The sequence below is a fragment of the Ursus arctos genome, unplaced genomic scaffold, assembly GCF_023065955.2.
Source record: "Ursus arctos isolate Adak ecotype North America unplaced genomic scaffold, UrsArc2.0 scaffold_32, whole genome shotgun sequence".
Classification (NCBI taxonomy): domain Eukaryota; kingdom Metazoa; phylum Chordata; class Mammalia; order Carnivora; family Ursidae; genus Ursus; species Ursus arctos.
Genome location: NW_026623008.1, coordinates 8,927,875 through 8,951,750, shown reverse-complemented (window position 1 = coordinate 8,951,750; position 23,876 = coordinate 8,927,875). Strand labels below are relative to the sequence as shown.

At 43.1% G+C, this 23,876-nt stretch overlaps 1 protein-coding gene across 5 annotated transcripts in view; it reads right to left on the bottom strand.

Annotated features, from left to right (window-relative positions):
- Window positions 1-23,876, bottom strand: part of VPS13D (vacuolar protein sorting 13 homolog D) — a 253,616-nt gene that overhangs the window by 104,489 nt on the left and 125,251 nt on the right. For all 5 annotated transcript variants that reach the window (XR_007190630.2, XR_007190631.2, XR_007190632.2 and 2 more), the window contains 8 exons: window positions 22,808-22,971; window positions 21,801-21,909; window positions 18,909-19,088; window positions 17,033-17,149; window positions 15,907-16,056; window positions 7,959-8,108; window positions 6,953-7,049; window positions 4,587-4,735 (listed from right to left, as the gene is read on the bottom strand). Coding sequence is in view for 1 of the 5 variants with exons in the window: in XM_026519809.4 (XP_026375594.1) it covers window positions 4,587-4,735; window positions 6,953-7,049; window positions 7,959-8,108; window positions 15,907-16,056; window positions 17,033-17,149; window positions 18,909-19,088; window positions 21,801-21,909; window positions 22,808-22,971 (1,116 nt within the window). In the remaining 4 variants the exon portion in view is untranslated. The remainder of the gene's footprint in view (window positions 1-4,586; window positions 4,736-6,952; window positions 7,050-7,958; window positions 8,109-15,906; window positions 16,057-17,032; window positions 17,150-18,908; window positions 19,089-21,800; window positions 21,910-22,807; window positions 22,972-23,876) is intronic.

The window sequence follows — 23,876 nt, the reverse complement described above, 5'->3', positions numbered from 1 at the left end:
ACACTCTCATTTTTTTTTTTAAATAACTAAACCCAAAGAAATGTTCAGTGGATCACCTAAACCGGTGCAGTTAGTTATTACAAGATCTTAGACTCGAACGTGTTCATTTTCACGACAGTAACCACCCCTAAGGTGGGAAGCACGACGCCCAGAATGCAGGTTTATCTTGTGTCCCCTGAAACACTTGCTGCTAGCCATTCATGCCCACTGCACCCTGCATGTGGCGCCGGCGGAGAAACCGAGTCCCTGCCGGCTTCACCGCTTTGCTGAGAGCCACAGAGTCAATCTGCTGGGAAAGGTACTGACATGGGGTTGGCAGTTTGTTTTGCCAATACAACTCAGAGCATTACTTTCTTCTCAGAGAAGAGGAAATGAGATCCAAACAAAGGCTTAAGGCAAAAGCTTTTTTACCCCAACTTCCTCATCGCCACCCAATACTGAAGACGAGGAACCATACATAGTAGCAGAGACTCTGAAGCCTCTACCAAGTTGACAACACCCTCACGAGAGACACTGTTCCCTTTGTGAACGGCTCATGTGCTTTGTCTGAACCAAGGACGTACTCGGGCCCTTCAGTACAAATTATCTTCACCTCTGTCATTTACTGCTTTGGGGCCTCCCACGGTTGAAACAGCGGGGATACAGCCTTTGGTATGAATTATTCTGCCACCTTCAGGTTGTTCTGGTCAAAGTAAAACAGATGAGAGGGGAAAGAGCCAGACAGGGCTTTTTCCTGTAGTAACTAAATGACTAATCAAATACAGTAGTATACAAAGTCGGTGCTTATTTACTCAAGTAGCAGACAGTTTCCTGTTATAAAACGGATTCTGGAGAAAGCAATCTGTGCTCAGAGGGTCCTAATAAAACTAGGAAACTGTCTATTCCTGCCTCCTCCAGACGAAAACCGCTGAAGTCTTCCAGAAACTTTATGGAGTTGAAAGAAGAAATACCTGTCCATATGCCATAAGGTCTCGGATCACAAGCCAGTCCCTGGGCCACGTCCTTTCCTTTCTTAGTTTACCCTGCACTAAACAAAACTGTCTGGAATTCATTCTTTAAAGGTTTATTTATGGTACATAGAGACTGTTTATGTGAAGCAGGGTATTTGCCCATTTCCCTCCTGGGACCGTGTTTAAAACTACAGGGATATTTCCCTCTCTGGCACTTTCTGAAATACAATTAACAATACTGGATCTTTTTTCCTTTTAACAAATCTGGTTTTTATTTAGGGAGGGGAGGAAAAAAAGTAAAGGGTCTGAAGTTTCCCAACAAATTATTTCAAGCCTTTGAGAAGACAGTTTTAGGCTTTTTAAATAGTGTCTTTGTTTGAAATTCCCCCTCACCCCCACCCTCTTGCTCTCTGACCATTAAAATGTGGGTTTTCTTCCAAACTAGATTGCTCAATTAAAGCCCTTCTTTTGTAATACCCCAATGCTCTAAATGGGAAAAGGACTGCTGTAGGCCACCTCGTGAAACCTTTTAAAGGCTCCTGGCTTCTTTTGATCTTAAAAAAAAAAAAAACCCAAGTACATATAAACTACCTGGCGTTTTCGATCTTACCCTGCTAGTCTCTAGTAGTGCACGCCGGGGAGAATAATGGAGAGAACGGGGCGGGGGGGGGGGGCAGGGGGAGAAATGTCTCTGCATTTGTGAAATGGAACTATTATCTCCCCCTTCTCCCATCACAGAGGAAGGAATCCAATCGAGATAGCAGATGGGAAACTGCTTTGAGTCCTTCTGAACAGACACTATATCTGGCAATAATGTACCCTCAGTGTAAACCTGAAGAGACTTCCCTCTGAGATTTCTGACAGCATCACTTCTGGCCTGGAGTCAAGAGAATCAAGATAATTATTCCTTCAATACCAAAGACATGGTTACCTTTTAGTCAGACTCTTGTGATCCCTGCTCTGGGACAGCACTCCATTCCCTAAGCACATACTTTTAGCCATTACATATTCATCTCAAAGAGCATATTGCTCTTCCTAAGAGCTACTAATAAAGGGATATTACTCTGTTAGGAAACTCTTTGAATAAATGACATTATTTTATGAGTCCCAGACTCCACTAGGAGAACTCGAGACACAGTAAAACGGTGACTTCCACAAGCTTAGAATTTAACTCTGAAGTCCCAATTCCCAGCACCCTGCTTGAAACATTAATGTGCCCCATTCAGGGTGCCCCCCGCCCCACACCTCATGACATGGCCGCTCCACTGGATTTCCCGAACAATCACTTGAAAATGCCTTCCAGAGGTCCCTTCAGCACAGTGCCAAATGAAACATGCGACTTAATGGGCTCCCAGTTTATTGTATGCACGGCGTACACGCACGCGTCGGTACCATATAACCCGGGGTCTGGAGCCGCTTCAACTGTAGGAAATCCGATTGCATTTGTCAGTCTGGGGGAAAGTTCTCTGCTGGGAGCAATTTGAAAGGAATAGTTAGGTGTCTGTGTTTCTAAGTAAGATGATTTAAAAAACAAGAAGTCCTTAACTCTCAGGAAATGCTTAACATTGGTTTGTTGGGTGAGTGCCAAGAGTTCTGGGGGAATATATACTTTATCAAACAAACCCATTCCAAGGGGTCACATAAGTCAAGTGGATACTTGTGGATATTAGCAAGATAGTGGTTTTCCCATGGTTTTCCCCCCACTCCCATGCTAATTATAAGTATCTCCTGGGAAACATGAAATTAAAGCCTATCAAGCAGACAGGAGAGTCTGTTGGAAAGGGCACACCACGCTGTTCTCAGGACGGCTGCAAAGCGATTCCTGTGCCTCTGGTCCCAACCAGCACTCCCGACTGCTCATCCCCAGCTTGCCACGGAAATGAAGCAGTCACCCTTACCCTATCCTTATCCAAGTATGATCTGGTGTTGACCAGGCTACTGTCTCATTACCTATAGGTCTATTTTAGAAGCTGTGAGTTGGCAAACCATGTGCCACATGCGGCCCACACATGTGTTTTGTCAGGCCCAAAAAGTTTTTAAGGAAAACAACTCAAATTGGTTGCCAACATTTCAAAACCAAGAGATTCCACAAAAAAACCCAGATTTCTTGCTTCACTGAAAAAAATGTGAGGATCCGGCAACACTGCCGGGTTCCCATTGCCCTGTGACAGCAACTGGCTGGAGCTGAGCCGAGGCTGTCCCTTCAGATGAAGGATGCACACCCCACACGCCATGGTCCCCACCGTACTGCTTCACTTAGCGCATTGCTAGCATAGTCCCGGTAGGCAGCTGAATTTACGACTCCGCGTTTATTATTTGTTTGTTCAGGTCTGTAGCTATGAGTTCAGAAGAGAGGTCATCATGCGGCATCTGAAAGGAGGCCGCGTGGGGTGATGGCCACGTCCTGGGTTGGTGGTCAGTGGGGAGGACGAGTGGGCTGACAACCATCTTCAAGGGCAACAAAGGAAAAGAACCAGAAGCAATGGGTCCGAGCTGCAGTGAGGCAGATTTAGACTCAATCTAAGAAAAGCCTTTCTTTTTCTTTTTTTTTTTTTTAAAGACTTTATTTATTTATTTGACAGAGAGACAGAGAGCCAGCGAGAGAGGGAACACAGGCAGGGGGAGTGGGAGAGGAAGAAGCAGGCTCCCAGCGGAGGAGCCTGATGTGGGGCTCGATCCCAGGACTCTGGGATCACGCCCTGAGCCCAAGGCAGATGCTTAACGACTAAGCCACCCAGGCATCCCTAAGAAAAGCCTTTCTAACAACCACCTGGGGCCTCCTCCTGCTCCCATCATGGCCGACCTACACAGGCCTGAGTGAAAGATCGCTCTAACTCCAACATCCTTGTTCACCGAGCAAGGGGATCACTGAGAACTCCTACAGCTCTGAAATTCTCTGATGCCCAGTGCTCGAGGCGGCAGACGGTATGTGGTGTAGTACAGCACAGTACAGACTTTCCAGTCACACAGGCTTGGGTTTGAATCCCAGCCCCATCCCTTCGTTAAAATAGATCTCACTGCGGCAAATGAAGACGGGTTTCAGGCCGCATCTGTCAAGTGTGGGTCAGGATGATCTGAGGCGTGTCGCATTCTGATAACGGTGGTAGGTGAGGCCGCACCTCCATGGTATGCGGCCAAGTGTGTTCCGTGAAGGTGGTAGACATTTCTAGTGTCACCCATTCACAAAGAGATGGATACGGAGGAGGAGGGAACTAGGAGGGCAGGCAGCTCTTGGGCACAGAAGGAAGACACTGTCTTGGTTGTAGCTTTTCTCCTGAATGTGGGAGTGGCCCTAGGAAAGTAGGCTCTTACCTCGTTGAGATAAGCCAAGAAGAGCTAAGAAGACGGCAGATGGGTTTTATGTAATTCTCTGTTTGCTCTCATTACTCCTCAATCTTTAGAAAGTCTTACTTAAATATAAAAAGAAGTGCATATACAAATGTCCATATGTACACACACGTATACACATGTACATATGTGTGTATATATGTGTACGTAGATGTCAAACCTTCAAAAAGGGAAACCTGTAAAAATATCTGCTATAGATGATGATCTTGGACAGGAAAAGCAAATAGTAAACACACTCTTCTTCTCCAGGGAAAGCCATTTTTAAAACCTATCCAGATATCACCTCACCTTAAGATCCAATGGTAGCTTGTTGGAGGTGAACACGCTCAGCTTGATCTGGGGAATGCTGATTTTGAGATTTTCAAAGTAGTATCGAATTGGTGTTCCACCTTGCTCAGCCGTCTTTTCGTGGAGGTTTTCATCATACTTTTCCACCTCTGGTACAAGAGTAAAATTGTGAATTTTTTAAAAAGATGAATCTCCTGAAATCTCACAGTTCAAATGCTAACATTGAAAAATATTCATACAAAAATGTAAATATCTCTCTAACTTTAGTTTTTCAGGGTTTGGTGAGATGTGCAGTATCCTGATGCCCCTTCTTTGTAAAAGGAGATCTGTTCCATGTTGTTCATCAAAAAAGCACAATAGCATCATTTTTTTTGATTTGTGACTCTATACCATCTGGCAGACATCATCTTTGGAAAAAATCATGCATGTGGGGAAGCCAGAGGTCATGGGTGTGTTTGCTGGCAATGAGTCTTCTAGAAACTGTGTTGTTATTATTATGATTATCATAAATGACCCCGATTATCTGCATTTATTTCATAAGGTGATATCCAAATATCATCCGTTGGAGTAGAGTTTAACTGAATCATAATGAACAACATGACCAATTAAATAACGCATCTGAGTGTGACAGAATGCCTTTAAAAAGGAAGAGGTTGCAGGCTACAAAGAGCTGACGTCACGACAACAGACACCCTGTCTCCCAAACGGTGGACATTTGTGAACGCAGCAGAGTCGAGGCGGATTTTTTTTTTTACTTCTCATGAAGTGAGAAGGAGTGACCTGGGCTGGCACACGGCAACATGCTCTTGGACTCGCTCCTGTGCCCACGGCCATCTGGTCACCTTGTTTTCACTTGGCTTCACGGGCCTTAGAAATACAACCAAGGAGACTATACAGATCTGCCTATCAAACCCATGTATGCTGGATGCTATTATGGTTCTATTTAGAGAAAACAAGGGACTAGGTTTTAGAAAATGACACTGTAGCAGAGACCTGCCCGTTTGTTTTCAGGGAACAGAAACAGAGAAGGTGAACGAGATGCCCCCGTAAAACACAGGCCAGGATTTTACGAACGTCTATACGATGTTTGGTGAGAAATTTATTTACAGCAACTTACAAGAAAAGCATGTCCAGTAAAATTGAAAGTAAAACTTCCCAGGAAGGTGCCAAAAGACACCGGCTACCTGGCAGGCAGGCCCTCAAGTGGCTGTCTGAATCCAAACACACACTGGTGTTCCAACCCAAAGTGGAAAACATGGTTTGAAACAGACAGGATCTTGCTCCCGATCCCAAATACACTTAAAGTTTGAATCCTAAGTCTGGGCTAAAGAGCAAAAATATTTTTCTTGCATTGTAAGTATATACATATGCACACGTGTCCCCAGTGATTTTTTTTTCTCTAGCCAATGGGGGCATATAAACATACAAGTCCATCTCATCATTTCTTCAGGCTCGATATTCGGTTTAGTCTTCAAAAGACTAAGCATTACCAAGTTCTTTCTAAGCTCTATATTCAGTCTTACAAAGGCCACGAGGAGGAATCTCGTGATTTCTACATGATTGCTGTAGTGACTGCTGGAACATGCAGGGTTTCCAATAGCTTCTCTCGCTCCCCTCTCCAAAGAAGAGTCAAGTAGAGGCACCGGGGTGGCTCAGTCAGTTAAGCATCTGCCTTCAGCTCAGGTCATGATCCCAGAGTCCTGGGTTTGAGCCCTGCATCGGGCTCTCTGCTCAACAGAAAGCCTGCTTCTCCCTCTCCCTCTGCCGGCCACTCCCCCTGCTTGTGTTCTCTCTCTCTCTTCCCCTCTTTCCCTCTGTCAAATAAATAAATAAACTCTTAAAAAAAAAAAAAAAGAAAGTCAAGTAACTAGAAAACTTGGTAATGACATTAAGGCATAAGGGCAGGGATGTAAAAAGTTAAGAAGTTAAAGCTAGTCAATTTTTTTTCCCTCAACTAAACCAAAGGAACTGCCAAAGGGATTTCTGATTCTTGGCCCCGAGTCTGTTTACTAAACAAAGGTTAGGAAACAAAGTGGTTTGCTAAATGACGAACATCATTTCTGCTATCCTCAAGCAGATGAGTCAAAAAATGCACCACGAAGAGGAGAAGTGTGCTGCTTCGCAAAAGCTTAACCCCAGATACCCCAGGACACCTCTAAGAATACCATCCCGCCCCCCCGCCCCCCCATCACTAGGCTGTACTTGGAAAAAAGCCGCTGAGACACAAGCCTCAGCTTCTGGGCTCGGGCTGTGAGGTGGAAAGGGAGCTTGTTGCGTACCCAGAGGCTGCCTATTTTCACAAGCAGACTAGAAAATGCCATTCTTGGGTCAATTCCCAGACACAAATCTAGAATATTCAACAGTACCTGATTCTGCTTGATCGTAGCCAAAAAAACTCAGCAGCTTGAGGAGCAGTTTCTCCTCAATTTGCACTGTGAATCTCTGAGCCGTGATCATCAGATGCTAAAGATAAAGAAATTCTGATTAATAGTGTAAACACCAGAAGGAACTTTCATCTGGGCCATTAAGAAGGCCCCAAAATGACGTGGCACGGTTTCTTTACTCATGTGATTTTGTAACCACACTGCCAAATGATTTCTGGCTCATCTCTCTCCACATTGTTACAATTAGCCAAAAATTCCAGAAGAGGTTTAATACAAAATTCACCACGCTATTGTTTGGTTTCCGGGGCATCTGTGTCTCCTCAGTCAGGATTACACTTGCAGATGCGCTGCGGTGGACAGCGTTATGGTGCTGAGATCACATGGACAGCAGCTAGTTTAAGGAGCAGTAGGATTTGAAGGCCACATACAGGCTTGGCCCCCACTGGTAATGGTGACAAAGGCCAGAAATATGGGAAGCAACCTCTTAGCTCCCACTTTTCCAGAATTTGCTGCTGTATCAGCTCATTTATACTTGGAAACTTCTCCAGGAAAGAAAGTTCATCACCCTTAAATGCCATGCTTTTATTAAACAGTGTGACAGCTTGCACAGGAGGATGTCTGTCCCAAGGTCAGACCCCTCCTACCACTCTCTAATTATTCTATTTTATTAACACATCTGGATCATGCCTGGTCCTGATCAATCTGGAAGATGCTATGCTTTCCTACAGACTTCACTCTGACAAATACAGACTCCGGCCCCTACGGACTCCGCACCATCATGTGCGGTCGAAGACACAGTTGAGAATACAAGGTGCTAGGAGGGGTTGCTGTAAGTCCCCCTCCAGCATGGAGTCAGTTATAGTGCCGTAACGGCACAGGACGACTTCCAGCCACACACCCTGCACTGCTGCTTGGAGCCTCGGCCGTGAGAGAACAAACCGGCCTCCTGCCACCATGCCAAGCCCACTGGCCTCTCCCAGCAGCCTACCTTGTAGATGTTGGTCAGTGCGCTCTTACTAGGGAACTTCACTGCGTTCACTTGCACGGCCGGGCCCGTCTCGATGACCTCATTCTCATTGCTCAGGGGAGTCACATAGAGCATGAAGGGCTGGGTGGTACCGATGAGCTGATTGTCCACCTGGCACAGGAAAAAGCAGCAAAACAAAACAAGAACGGACAACGGCTCAGTTCTCAGCTCTCTTTTATCATTGAGCGGGGTCTCATCGTAGGTAGGACACTCAGAAAGTACCCCTGCCATTTTACTCTGTCTCAACAGCAGCTGGAAAAATAGATCCTCGTGCAGACCAGTAATAATCGTAGTAGGAATGTGTGGTGAGCACCAAGCTGGCCTCCTCAAGTGCATGATCTGAGTCACGGGATACCTGTGAGGCCAAGTCAGGGCTCCGCTACAGTCCTTACCACAACCTGCTGAGGACGATCCCTGTCCTCATGGCACAGACGAAGCAGCTGAGGAGAGAGGCCCTTGCTTAAGGTTACACAGCTGGTCCATCACAGAACTAGAACTTGACTCCAGGTCTGTCTGACCCCAAGCCCAGTGCTCCCAACTGCTATGAATGAAGTGAATGGACACTAGACCATCAAAACTAGGGAATCAGAGGCTCAAATGGCTACCAAATGGAAACAGCGGCCTTTGCTAAAGTGGAGTCCATGCTAGGAATGAAACGATGACGTCAGTGGCGTTAGCGACAGCTCTATTTGCCCACGCCAATCAGCACCGGAGCTGAGCACACACTCTACACCCCGCTACGTTTATGGTGTCAGAAGGCTCCCAGCAGGAGCAGCCACCTTCACTTTGTCTTCCATCAAAGCTCCATATCAAAACGAGGAAGAGAACATTTCGGGTACTTTCTACACATTTAAGTGTACTTTCTACACATCACCTAACATATCCCTTACTACAACTCTAAGGGCCAAGAGTCTTCCTCCCCATTTTAAAACCCAGTAAACAGAAGCTTGGAGAACGCAGATCACTTGCCCACATTCACACAGCTAGTGAGGCGGAAGAGTTGGGATTCAAAGGCAGGCATTTTTGGCACCAAATCCTGTGACCCTTCCATTATATCACACGGACTGCCACACAGCCATCTGGATAACCTGCTGGCTCCCAAGTCGCAGAGATAAGGGCGGGAGACTGCCAGCACTTTTTTCTACTTCCATCCTCACCGCTACCGTGTACTCCCTACACAGCAGCCAAAGCGATCTTTCAGAAATACAAACCAAGCCATGTCCCTCCTTCCTTTACACCTGTCAGTGGTTTCCCTTTCTCTTGGGATGAAACCCAACTTCTTGCCATGGCCTCCACGGCTTGCCCAATGTCACCACTGGCCACTCCCCCGCCTTCACCGCACAGCACCCCCCTCCAGATTCGCTCCAACCCCCACACGCAAGCCTGCCGGTTACTTCTCAAAAGGGGGCAACGTCTCCTCTCTCAGAGTCTCTGGATTCTGAGGGAATGCTTTTTACCCTCATATCTTTCTCCATGGCTCACTCATTCTCCTCCTCCAAGTTCAGCTCGCACTTTTGCAGGAAGATCCTCCCAAGCCACTTAAACTCAAAAGCAGCACCGTCCTTCTGTATTCTTGAGAGCAGATGCTAGTCACTTTCCTCGCTTGCTTGCTCCCCTGTTGGCTGACTTCTTCCCTAGGCTGCTAGCCCACAGGGAGCAGAACTCATCTTCTGAGTCACGGCTGTATCTCCAGAGCCCTAGTGCCATGCCCGGCACACTGCTGATGCTCTCAGAATCCACTGAGTGAATCAGTCACATCCAATTGAGGAAACACGAGAGTCCTCACCCTCTTCTGACCTCTCCTTTATTCTCTCCCCAACACACTTGGTACAAGATGGAGAAGAGGCGCGAATTCCAGTGTTATTCTCCCAATTAGATTAGATGCTCCCTAAGGACGCGACCATACTTTCTACTTTTAAATATTTTTAAACATTCTTTCTCCCAGTGCTGTAATCACAGTCAACTCTCAAGCCTGTTTATTTTCTATGATTTACTGCACACATTAAATCAAGAGGTACAGTAAAAAAAATTTTTGATTAGAAAGTTAATGAAATTCATGAAGCACAAGGGCTCCTTGGATCTTCTCTATAAGATAAAAGAAAAAAAGAAAAGAAAAAAGAAAGACAAAGAAATAGAAGTACAAGATAATAACTTTTTAGCTGTCCTCAAACAAATGGGATGTGATTAACCGAAACTATTTTCTCTCTGCAATATATGATAAAAACATTTTTCTGAAAGGGGGTTTCGGGTGGATGGAGATGCACGGTGTGAGCAGAAGGACGCCCCGGTCATGGGCACGCACTGCACACCCTCAGGAGGAACGCAGGCTGCCCACCTGGGGAAAGAACCAAGGTCCAAGTCTTTGGATCCTTCTTCTGGAAATGTTCACCAGGAACTGGTTTCCAGGACACGGTAATCCTGGTGGAGGCTGGAAAGAAGGGCTGCAAGCGCAACTCTACAGAGAAAAGAGTTGTCTTGACAGCATGATGACAAAACTCAAGCGGAAACTGTCAAAATCAACCTTTTTAAAAACTCCAACAGTTAACCAAAGGCTTGCAACAACCCAGGGATCATTTATTAAAGTTAGCTGAAACTCAGCAAGAACAGCCAGTTCTGTGGTGTTCCCATGGATCCTTCCCCACCCGCCCTCCCCAGGTTCGCAGTGGCCTCAAAAACCAACAGCCCCACACCCGGGCAGCCAGTGGAGGACTGGCACGAGCTTGTAGCTCCCCCCTAAGCTCTATCCCCAGAGAACAGTCAAGTTTTGGGCTTGTCTGGCACCTCTCCCTTTCTTGGTATTAGTAATTTGTGTCTTCTCTCTCTTTTTTCCCTCCGGATCAGACTCCTTAGAAATTTGCTAGTTTACTGATCTTCTCAAAGAACCAGCTTTTGACTTTATTTATGTATTTATGTATTTATGTATTTACGTATTTACTTTACTGTGGTTGCTAGTTTCTACTTTAGTGGCTTCCACCGGGATTCTTATTATTTCCTTTCTCCTGCAAATGATTTTGGGCTTAATTTTTTGTTGTTTAGTTTCTTAAGATGATACCTGAGTTCACGGTTTCCAGACCTTTCTCCTCTAATAGTGCTATAAATCTCCCTTCAGTACAGCCACAGTGGTGTTCCACCAACTTTGACATGTTGTGTTTTCATCTCCATTCAGTTCAAAATATTTTCTAATTTCTATTTTGATTTCTTCTCTGATCTCTGGGCTATTCAGGAGTGCGTTTTTTAGTTTCCAATCATTTGGGGGATTTTTCCAACTATCTTTCTGTTATTTCCACTTTGATTCCATTATGATCAGAGAATAGACTGTGTGTGACTTGACTCCTTCTGCACTTGGGAGTTGTTTCATGGTCCAGAATGTGGTCCCTCTTGGAAAAGTTTCCTGTGCACTTGAGAAGAGCGTGTTTTCTGCTGTTGCTCGGTGGGCTGCTGGATAGATGTCGATGAGGCTGCTTGGCGGGTACTTGGCTGGTAGTACTGTTCAAGTCTAGTCTGCCTTTGATGAGCTGCTGCTTATTTGATAATTCGAACAATTATTCAGAGAGGATGATGAAATTTTCTACTATGATTATGTATTTGTCCATTTCTTCCTTCAGTGCTATCAGTTTTTGCTTCCTACATTTCAAAGGCCTATGATCAGGTATATGAATAGTTGGGATCGTTATGTCCTCCTCATAAACTGTCTCTTTTATCATAAGGAAATTACCTTCCTTACTCCTGGTAATACGCTTTGCTCTGTAATGATTCTGACAGGAATCCAGCTGTTCCCACTTTCTTAGGACTAGTTCTAGCTCAGTATGTCTTTTTTCACTCTTTTCAAGCTAGTGTCTTTATATTTAATGTGTTCCTTGGAGGCAGCATATAATTGGATCTCGCTTTTTAATCCAATCTGATCGTCTCTGCCTTTCAATTCAAGGTGGTTATAGCATTTACGTTTATTTAATTGATACAGTTAGGTCTGAATGAGTCTACCATCTTGCTATTTGTTTTCTATTTGTCTCATCTGTTCTCTTCCATGTTTTCCACTTTTTCTGCCTTCTCTTGGGTTATCCATCTTCTCTCCTTTGTTGGATTATTAGTTGTAGCTCTTTGCTGCTTTAGGGTTTACTGTATTCATCTTTAACTTACCAGTTTATGTTCAAATGACAGCATACTACTTCATGCGTAAGAACATTACAGTTAACATACTTCCATTTCTCCTCTCCAAACGTTATGCTACAGTTGTCATTCACTTTACTCTAACATGTTATATATAGACCCTAAAATACAGTGCTATTAGTCTTGTCTAAGCAATTGATTCTCTGTTAAAGAGATCTAATTAATTAGAAAATAATCTTGCATTATTTACCTGTGTATTTATCACTTCAGGTGCTCTTCATTTCTTTGTGTAGATCCAGATTTCCATCTGCTACCATTTCCTTCTGCCTGAATGATGTTATTTAACATTTTTTTTTAGCGTGAATCTGCTGGCAATGAGTTCTTTTAGCTTTTGTATGTCTAAAAACATTTTTATTTCACTCTTGTTTTTTTTTGTTGTTGTTAGTTTTCAAAGCAAAAGTAGATATGATTTCTGATAGGCTTTTACAAATGCGGAAAGTAGCTTCCAGGCCCTCTTCTTTTAAGGATCTTTGAAGATTCATAAGAACTACAGCTTTGAAGATTGCAGTTAACATCCAAGGAGGACGAAAATTCAGTGCCTTCCCCAAAATAATTAACGTGAAATTACAAGTCCTGATTATTCTCATTTTCTTTTTCACAAAATGCTCCATAGAGTTTTAAAAAGACACAAAAGGCATTTTTTATTTAGATAAGCCTGTTAAAATATAAAAAATATAAAAAAATATATAAGACCACAAAGCAGTGTGACAGGTTTTCTTTTGTCATTTGTAAACTCTAGAGAAGACAATCCTCAGAACCCTAGAAGTCTGTGGAAATCTCTTCCTTTACAATCAGGATAAACTCCATCCAAGCAGGAGTCAAGGGATCTGGGTTCCAGCTGCCATCCTGCACAGCATGATCGTGAACAAGTCTCTCAACTTCTGGATAGCACAAGCCCCGTCACAGGATGAGAGGGGCTGACTGAGGTCATCTTGAAGATCTCTTCCAGCTCCGTGATTTTGTAATGCAATGAAATCAGACTAACATGTTCCAAGCTGTTTGGGGTCAGGGATGTTGGAACCTATATTGAACGTACAGTACTTTTAAAATTCCTACTTCTTTTTATGAGTCCTGTTCTTAAATTTATTTTTTTCCAAGTTCTTCTGTGCACTGAAATATATTTTCCTATTTAACAGCCTCTTCATTAATAGCAGTTAAAAAGCTTCTCATGGATGTATTTCTCATAACTTGCTTTTTTTTTCTGAATTGCTGCTTTACGTTCTCCAAGATCTCTTCTGCAGTTGTGGAGGCCAATAGCTTTACCACTTTTTCATGAAATTACCACCCTTATCCAAAATCACATCATCACTCTTCCTGAGCTCCAAGACCTTGGAAAGGCACCAAGAGAGCTCAGCATTAGCCTCTCCTTCCGACTGGCGGGGGGCTGTGGGGGGGCTATGATAGCCACGCTCACAACTTTTGCTGTCACATCTGTTGCAGCGTTTTGTTTGGACCCAGGTTTGGCATGGATGGCTATGGTGACACAACCTTTAAGATCAACCGCCACAGGACCTAATGGAGGAAGTAGTCTCTCTGGCTCCTTGCTCTGGTTCTTACCCTTGTTCATCACGCCAGCTTTCTTGGGCATCTTGGCGCCTAATGGGAGGAACCGGGCAGAAATGATTCACTCTTGTTTTTGAGAGATACATTTGCTGGGCACAGAATTCTAGGTTGACAGTTATTCCTCCTTCCGGTACTTTAAAGACATTACTATCTTCTCGCATCATTCCCAATGAGAAGTTAGCTCTCATTCTCACTTTTGCTCCTGGCATGTGACAGATCTTGCTTAACCTGGATGACTCATCACTGTTTTTGAGTAATTTAATTATGATGTACCTTGGAGTAGTTTCCTTCATGTGTGGGCATGCATACGCGCACGTGTCTCTGGTCGTGCTGGAGCTTCTATCTGTGAGTTTAGTTTTGCTGGCCAGAAATTTGGAAGAGTTCTTCAACTATTTTTTATATGCCCTCCTCTCACTCTCAGCCTTCGGGGATTCCAATTACCCATGTTGGGTTGCTTGAGGGTGTCCCCTAGGTCACTGATGCTGTTTTCTTTTTATGGATTATTTTCCTCCGGGCATTTCAATTTGGACAGTTTTCATTGCTATGTCTTCAAGTTCACTGATCTTTTTTCTGTACTGTGTCATCTGCTATTAATTGAATGCAGTGTGTTTTTCATTTCATTTTAATCTCTAGAAGTTTGAGTTTCTCATATCTTCTATGTCTCTACCTAACTTTTTGAACATGTACAATGCAGTTATAATAACAGTTTTAATGTCCTTCTCTGAAAATTCTAACATCTGTGTTAGCTCTGGGTCCATTCAACTGATTATTCTCATTATATATTGTGTTTTCCTGCCCCTTTGCACACCTGGTAATTTTTGACAGGATGCCAGATATTGTGAATTTTACTTTGTTGGGTGCTGGGTACTTTTGTATTCCATTAAATCTTGAGCTTTGTTCAGGGATACAGTTAAATTACTTGGAAACAGATTGATCCTTTCAGACTTTCCTTTAATGATTTGTTAGGCAGGTCTGGAACAGTGCTCAGCAGAGGGCTAATTATAGTTCACCACGAAGGCAAGACTTTCCGGAGGACTCTTCTCAATGGCACATATGTTATTAGTGTTTCTAGTCTGGCTGGGGGAACAAATCCCATCCCCAGCCCTGAGTGAGCAGCAGATGCTGTCCCTGTGAGATCCTTTTGGATGGTTCAGACGGTAGTTTCCTTCCATACATCACTGATCTGTCCTTTGCCGAATGCTCACAGAATCCCTCTGTAGATCTCCTGAGCCTTCTTTCTATGCAGCATGCTGTATGCAGTTTTAGACCTTTCTATGCAGTATGCTGCCCTGTGAAACTCTAGATGACTTGGTCCCTGGACTCTCTGCCTGGCCTGTTCAACTCATTCACTCGGCTGGGCTCTGTCTTAGTCTCCCCTCCCAGTGCCATGGCCTGGAAACTTTCTCAAGGCAGTAAGCTAAAGTGAACGCAGGGCTCAGCTCTTTTGTTTCCCACCGCTCAAGGGTCACTGTCTTTCAATGCCTGATTTACAGTGCCTTGAACCTGTTGTCTCCTTATTTTATCTGGACTTGGTGGCTGCTTCAGGTAGGAGAGTAAATCTTTTTTTTTTTTTTTTTTAAATGATTTTTTATTATATTATGTTAGTCACCATACAGTACATCCCCGGTTTCCGATGTAGGGCTCGATGATTCATTAGTTGTGTATAACACCCAGTGCACCATGCAATACGTGCCCTCCTTACTACCCATCACCGGTCTATCCCATTCCCCCACCCCCCTCCCCTCTGAAGTCCTCAGTTTGTTTCTCATAGTCCATAGTCTAGGAGAGTAAATCTGGTCCCTGTTAGTACATCTTGGCCAGAAGCACAAGTCCAGTTCCCTTGTTTTTTCTCCCTGTAATGAACTTCAATTTCTCTAATGATGGTTAAATGATTTCCTGTTATTTTTTCCTATTGGCAAATAGGGAACCATGTGCCACTTTCCTCCATGCCACTTTGACTAAAATTATCTAATTTACTGATGAACTGGCTACTATACAGAAAAATTGGTGAGACAAACATAGACAGCAACAATTATTTTCATAGAATAATTTTTTGAAGGCCATAATAAGATTATCTCCACCACAGCATTAATGTTTTTACGACACCAAACACTGGATCTGCTCGGGTACTCAACAAGAACACAAGGAGATTTAACAAGTTCTGAACTCCCCCCATTACCTGCACGTCCTGTATGCTGAGCTCAAGCATATGACTTGTTGCCAACTGTGTATAATGCACATTGATTCCTGTAAGACTTGCAAAGACCAGTTCTTCTGGGACTTTATTAATTAAGGACAACCCAATTCCACCTTCTAACTTCACAAGCACCTGAAAGGAAACCAAAATACAACACAGTTTAAAACAGAGGTCAAGGTAGCCAAGGGACTACAAGGAAACAAATGGCTTTAAATCCCTCTACTTTACCTCTGAGCAGGTAAAAACCCAACTCCAGCCTCTCACTAGGAGCCTTTCTCTGGGCACAGTGCCCGCCCCACCCAGAACTCCAAAATGATATGATATGATAATACCTCTCTCAGAGCACTGACGACAGTCTACATTTCATTATAGGAAAATAATTGAGACTCTTTCTCCCTATTTGGGATACAAGCTTTTAGTAAGCTATTCATTGGACTTCCATAATATCTGACACAGTGCTTTACATGTAGGTCCTTAATTTTTTAAAAAAATGATTGAATAAATATCCAATAAGTGTATGTCTTTTTTTTTTTTTAAGATTTATTTGACAGAGAGAGAAAGAGAGAGCACAAGCAGGGCGAGCGGCGGAGGGAGAAGGAGAAGCAGGCTCCCTGCTGAGCAGGGAGCCCGATGCGGGGCTTGATCCCAGGACTTTGGGATCATGACCTGAGCCAAAGGCAGATGCTTAACCAACTGAGCCACCCAGGCGCCCCAGTGTAGGTTTTCATGTTCACCTCATGCTCCTTTTCAAACTTTTCACTTTCCAATGCCCAAACAAGGAAAAGAGGAAGAAAGATGACAAGAGAAAACTGAGGCCCCTCAAAAAATCTAGTTTGCTTATTCTTGACCTTTATACATTCAAATAGTTTAGTTTTCTTTATTGTCATCTTTCTTTTGCAATCATTATTACATTCTGATTCAACTTGAGCTGTCATTTAATGAGCATAGTCACACATTCATGTTGTGATGACATTAACACCATGAAGCAACAACTATATTTAGAATTCACGGTGAGCAGAGAAAAAAGAGGTCTAAAACTGAGAAAACCATACAGCAAAGTTCTAAAAATTAATGATAAAGAAATGAATTTGCAATACTTAAAACTTACTTCCAATTCCTGCTCTGTGTCTGGATTCTTTAATTTCTGTACCTCTTGTTCAGTAACAGGAAGTTCATCCACTTCATATGATGAACGGTCACTTTTCCGTTGGGAGAAATCTGTTATCTGAAGTCGAATAAAATACTATACTAAGAGGGCTCATACTTTCACAGTGAAACCCATTCCACACCAACTGTATAGGTCAAAAGTCACTATCTGCTCAATAATCCGTTAGAAGTGAATGGTTTCGGAAATGCTGCCAGGTAAGACTTGGGTAATAATGAAATAAACTTGGTTTTAAGTCTACATGGCAAATGCCAAGCTACAGACCTCGAGAGCCTCCTATGGGGGGGCTAGGCATCTACAGGTGATCTAGAATTACTTGTCAAATCAAAATATGCAAACCTCAAGACCACTGCATTCAAAGTCGGCCTTGAAAGAAGGGTGCTTTTATAAGAGGTATTCTGGATTACGACATACTACCTCGGAGAGTTCACTGTTACATGCCAGCATCTCTCCTTTTTCCCTCAGCTCTCTAATTACACCATGACCTGATAAAACTTTATCTCCAGCACAAATCTCTCCCCTGAGCACCAGACCCATAGTTACACTGACTTCTAGACATTTTCATGTAGGCAGTATATACTAACAAGTTCAAAACTTAACTCCTCATTTCTCCCAGAAGTTTGCTCTGTGACATGGATTACTGTCCTCATAGTTGCCCAAATCAGAATCCTGAAAGCCATTCCTGACTCCTTCTTCTCTCTCACCCTCACCTTCAGTCAATCACTAAATCTGCCGGACTTTACTCCTTAGTAAGCTTCCCTTTTGGCTTGTTTCTCTCCACCCACTTTGGGCCCACCCCTGCCACACCCCTGCCATTACTCTAGTCGGGCTGCCACAATCTCTCATCCAGATTTCTGTGGTTGCCCTCAACTGATCTCCAGTTTTTGTCCACTCCAGTCCTCCACACTGCAGACAGAATGAGCAATCTAAAATACATTTCTGATCATGTCATTCCCTGACTCCTCACTGTCACAGAAAAACCACAAAATTTGCAGCATGTATCAGGCTTTTCATAATCTGACCCCTGCTTCTGTCTCCCGCATTATCTCAGAGCTACTCTGTGTGCCTATTGGGTCATTCGCTCTTATCTCCAGGCCTTCACTTACCAACTTCCCAAATCCTATATAATTTCCTTATTATGTTCTTTGTTGTTTGTTTACCCCTCCAGAATGTGAGTTCCAAGACCACAGGGAACTTTGTCTGTTTGTTCCATAGTATGTGCTCAGTACCAAGAATTGAGCTCGGCTCTAGTAAGTACTTAGTAAGTAACTGTTGAATGAACACGCTTCCTATTGGGCACGGCCCCTTCACCTTCCCTTTCGATTTGGCTAACTCCTCTCAGTCAACCTCTAGATCTCAGCTTAAATATTACTCCTCTCAGGAGGCCTCCAAGTCCGGGAATACGAATCCTTCCTGTATACTCTGTCCAACACCCTCCACTCCTGCTTTCAAAACACAATACTATCATTGTCTGACCAGGGACCCCATGTTTCTTGTTGTTAACATATCAATTAAACATTTCTAATACTTATTTCAATTAAACATTTCTAATACTTAATGACTGATAATAACAATATTTACCATTCTTGGCATTACCTTCTTTAAGTCTTACACCTTTTTTTTTTATATCATCTTGTATTTTTATACTTCAATTCTTGTAACAACTTTGTGAAGTAGGTCTTACCCCTATTTTATAAACGAGGACATCATATCCTCATAGCCAGCATAAAAGTTTCAATAAATATTTGTGGAATGACTAACCAATGTGTGGGGGGAAAGTACAGTGAGATTCACGTCAGTTCTTATGATAAATCATCACCTGGAGCGCTCTAGTTGGTCCATCTGGGATGACTCTGACGGATAACATTCCAGAACCAGGCCTCATTTTTTGGTTGATAAATTGTTGTTCAGGTGGGACTGGCCCCAGAAGCTCCATGGAAGTGTCAGGACCAAGAACAACTTCAGCTCCATCAAACAAACCAGAAAGCCCTCCTTTGGCCTAAAAGAATAAGGATGTGTAAGAAAAGGGAAAGGCACTGACTCTGACAATGTAACATGTCATTTGAAACAAGTTATCATATTTAAATTCTCTTTGGAAAGGTCATGATCAATTTTGAAGAAAGCATTTACTATTTCTTCAGCTTTACTGAAGATAAAAACCAGGAGGATTACCTGAGCAAGATGGAAAGTTATGCTGTATGAATTTAGGGAATTCTGAGTAAGAATAGAGTATATTGGTTTAGTAATAACTTCCAGTCATTAAAATAAGCTTTTTTAAAAAGTACCAAAGTCCTGTTTCTCATGAGTATTCTCATTCGGATTTGCTTAAAAATCTAAAACATTCTGAAAATAAAGTAATTATAACTATCACTCAGCCTTCCAATAAGAAGCTCCACAAACAGGCCTATGGTTGGACAGTCAGCTCAACTATTCAAAAGATGGTGCTTCTTCTAAAATGAAACAGGGAACGGTGAATGTCATCTGAGAGCCAGCTATTCAGACCTTTAGAGGAAAGTACCTTCTTGCTATCTGTCCCAAACAGAAGGCTATGGGACCATGCCTATGGGACAGCCGATACAGGGCTAGAGACGATAATGGCTAGAGTGTCATGATCCCTTTTGTTAATTTTTTTTTTTTTAAAGATTTTATTTATTTATTTGACAGAGATAGAGACAGCCAGCGAGAGAGGGAACACAAGCAGGGGGAGTGGGAGAGGGAGAGGCAGGCTCATAGCGGAGGAGCCTGATGTGGGGCTCCATCCCAGATCGCCAGGATCACGCCCTGAGCCGAAGGCAGACGCTTAACCGCTGTGCCACCCAGGCGCCCCCCCTTTTGTTAATTTTTAAATACTGAGTAATGAAAAGGAAACTCTGACCTGGGTTTACAGGACAGAGTTCAACACGGAGAAAGCTTTTTATGATTGTTGTAAGTTCGGAAAGAAAGTGTGTACACAACCTTATCAGGGCAGTATCAGATGTTAAATGCCTTCAATTACTTTATTTAGAATAATAAGACTGAAACAAGCTTATTTCCCTAACCAGAGCACACCCTGCTCAGCTGAATACTGTTGTTATGGGGTCATTCACAACCACAGAAATGATGAAAGAGATTCAAGAAACAACAAACACCAGCAAAGGATGGGGGCGGGGCGCTGCTCTAAGGGAGTCTGAATTACATGGGCTTAGGAACAAACCGGAAGGAAAGTCCAGGTCAGACTCGGGGCCCAACAATTACAACGCGCCCTCTCTTGCCTCCAGAAGCCTGAATTGTATTGCTAATTGAAAATCACAAATCCATTCCAGATGTGTGCTTCATAGAAGTGAGCAGTTTGTGTTTGACAGAAAAAGCTCAGGGCAAGAAAGATAAAGAAAATAAATCTCACCAAACAGCAGGCAGAGGCTCCTTCCAATTTTGTTCATTGACCTGGTGAACAACCTCCCACTGTGAAGGGACAGCCTGGTGTCCACCAGGGACAAACACACTAAGGGTCCTCTAGCCGGGGCCTGATGCTCTCGTGTTTACCTTCTGGGTAAAGCCCTGGGCTGAGGCAGAAACTGCACCATGTCACACATATTGTTCAGCTATATGCCCAAACCTCTGCAACAACTTCCTACCTGCTCATCCCAGATCCATGGTCTCATTTCCGGCTTGAAGCCAGAAGGGCAGAAAATCCAAACTCCTAGTCATTTTTTTTTTTTTTTTTTAGAAGATTTTATTCATTCATTCGACAGAGAGAAAGCCAGCGAGAGAGGGAACACAAGCAGCGGGAGTGGGAGAGGAAGAAGCAGGCTTCCAGCGGAGAAGCCTGACGTGGGGCTAGATCCCAGAACTCCAGGATCACGCCTTGAGCTGAAGGCAGACGCTTAACGACTGAGCCACCCAGGTGCCCCTCCTGGTCATTTTCTAAGCATGTATTTGCTTATGAAGTCCCTGGCAATTTATCATGGGATAGACTGGTTGAGGACAGAGGACACTGACCAGCAATCTTCATTCTTACATTTGCTACAATAATTAAATGCTTACTTGGGCACCGCTAAGAATGCAGAAATAAACAGAATGTAGAGCCTATGATGATTTCTCACCATCTCCTAGAACACTTCACAGAAGACTGCTGTAGATATTAGATTAACTCCACAGGCCTAAAATTAATCCACTTAACTTAGTGGTGGGCTTTTAGTTGGCATTTTTCTTTCTTTCTTTTAAAAATTACACAGGTAATTTTTTTAAAAGATTTTTTTCAAAGGTTTTATTTATTTCTTTGAGAGCGAGCACGAGTTGGGGAGGGACAGAGGGAGAGGGAGAAGCAGACTCCCCGCTGAGCAGGGAGGCCGATGTGGGACTTGATCCCAGGACTCTGGGATCATGATCGAGCTGAAGGCAGACACTTATCCGACTGAGCCACCCAGGGACCCCACATGGGTAATTTATATCCTCAAAGAAAAACAATCCAGATAAGCCAAGAAAAAATATCCCATTACTTATTGGCAACCATTCCCAATACATTTCTTATATATCACCTTCAAGAATACTTTCCCTGTAAATACCCACAGATGCACAACAAAAGCTCCTTGATTCTCTGACTATAATGAAATAATGCATATTTGCTCTGTAATGATTTTTCCCTTTCATTGTATTTATCTTAATTGAGACTTTGCTTCAGAGAAGGCTCAACCATTGCTTGCTGCAGCTGAGGGTGTCAGACACTACTGACCTGGACAACCAATCCGTGCAACCCACAGGTCAGCTTTCCTTCCCGGAAACTCCACGTCTGAGTTGTGCTTCGCCTGCGATCCGGCTTCCTGAGCATCAGTGGCTCATACCTGGAATACAGGAAAATGCAGCGAGTCCTAGAAGCCAAATATGTTAGGCCAAGAGAGTATCAGGATCATGGTTTTGTTCTTCTTTCTTCCAATATCCTCCACCCTTAAAACCTAATGGGCAGGTAGCCTGAATCCCACGGCAGCTAGGTATCTCTTAATGAGGAAAGAGGAAGGAGACAAATGGAAAGCAACGAACAGGGGTACACAAAGGAGTACCAGTCTTCCCTGCATTCCCACAGTGACGGGCTGTCATGCAGTTTGAGAAGGGTTGTCTGCTAAATAGATCTGAAAGTATTTTCAAGAGGCTTTTTTTCTATTTAATTCCCAGTTACTTTTATTTTATATTAGGTTTTCACCTGTAAGTCATGTAAAGTACTTAAGGAAGTGAGTAAGGTATCAACTGGAAACAAATACACGGACTGCATAAAGAAACTAAGGCACAGGCAAATCAAATAACTTATTTGTCCCCAATAACTGATTCGAACCCAAGGAGTTGGTCATAAAAACACATTTGATTATTCTCTCAATAATTTATTTCTGCTTTTGAAATATTTAATAAGAATTCTTAAAAAGATTTTTAAAAACCTCCTCATTTCTAGGGAACCTTGGAGGGTAGAGGTTTGGTGGAAAGAGATAATTCACTTTTTCATAACATATCCTTCTTACTGTTTGACATTTTTTCTACACCTGCATGGGCATTTCAATAATAGCTTAACAAAAATAAAATAAAGGCCCCAAACTAGTATTTGGGAATGTGATGGGTCTCTCACTGAAGAAAAATACAAATATAAAAGTACAAATTCTTACTTCATTTACAGACTCACTTTTTGGTGTGTATCTCCACTGAAACGGAGTTTGGAAGCAATGAGCTTGCATCAAAAGTTGCCTAGAAAAGTACCTGTTGTCAGTTACTGCAGCCAAACCAGCAATATCCAAGATGGCAGAGCCCTCTGGGGAGCGGGCCGCAGAGGGCTTACTGGGATTGTGAGGCACTGAAGATCCCTCGTGGGCCAGCATGCCCGTGCCAGTCATCCTCCACAGTTGGGAGCGCTTCCCGGGTTCCTGGGGGCAGAGACACACGGACACAGAAAGGCGTCACAGGCAGAGACAAGCTTCAGGTAAGGATGTCAAGAGCTTCCCAGGAGGGCTCAGTTCTGAAGTGGAAACTACACTCAAAGACATTTTCCACATTATATACATGCTTAATTCTAACTTCCACTGTTGTCAATCCTGAGCTGCACTTAGGATGAAATATGCTGAACTCTTGAACCAAACATTACAAATAATATATATTTTAAGAATGTATTTTTTTTCATATACTTAGTATTTTCTGAGCAAACTAGTGAGTCGAGGTTCAGTCCAATCTCCATTAGCTGCACTGCTAGGATAACTGCTGTCCCAGATGGTGACCCTCGGGTGCCCTTACCTTCGAGAGGGATCCAATTATATAAAGTATATATGATAGTCTTTATATTTGATCACTGATAATCCTCATAACTGGCACACAACCAGAATTTACCAGATGTCTTCTCCCTTCCCGTATTTATAATGGAAGTACACTATATTGATGGTTTCTAATTTATAAACTGATTATATTCAAACATAAAGTTGACTGAATTCAAAGGTTATACTAAGTTGACTGCTGTTAATTCTAAATATAGTTTCTTCTTCAGAATATTTTATGAACGGCACTTGGACTTCCAAGTCAATCCATGGAAGTCTATAAAATCCATTATATTCAAGAAGTAATAATAATAATAATAATAATAATAATTGAGAATGTACCATGTGCCAGTCCTTGATCCATGGGATTTACAGGTAGTAATTCATTTAATCCTTAAAACAATCCGATGACCTATATCCTATTACTATCTTTACTTGCAGGTGAGGAAGTTACGACTCAATGAGATGAGGAAACTTTCCCATGGTGGAGGAGTGAAGATTTCATCTCCACAGCCTGATTTCAA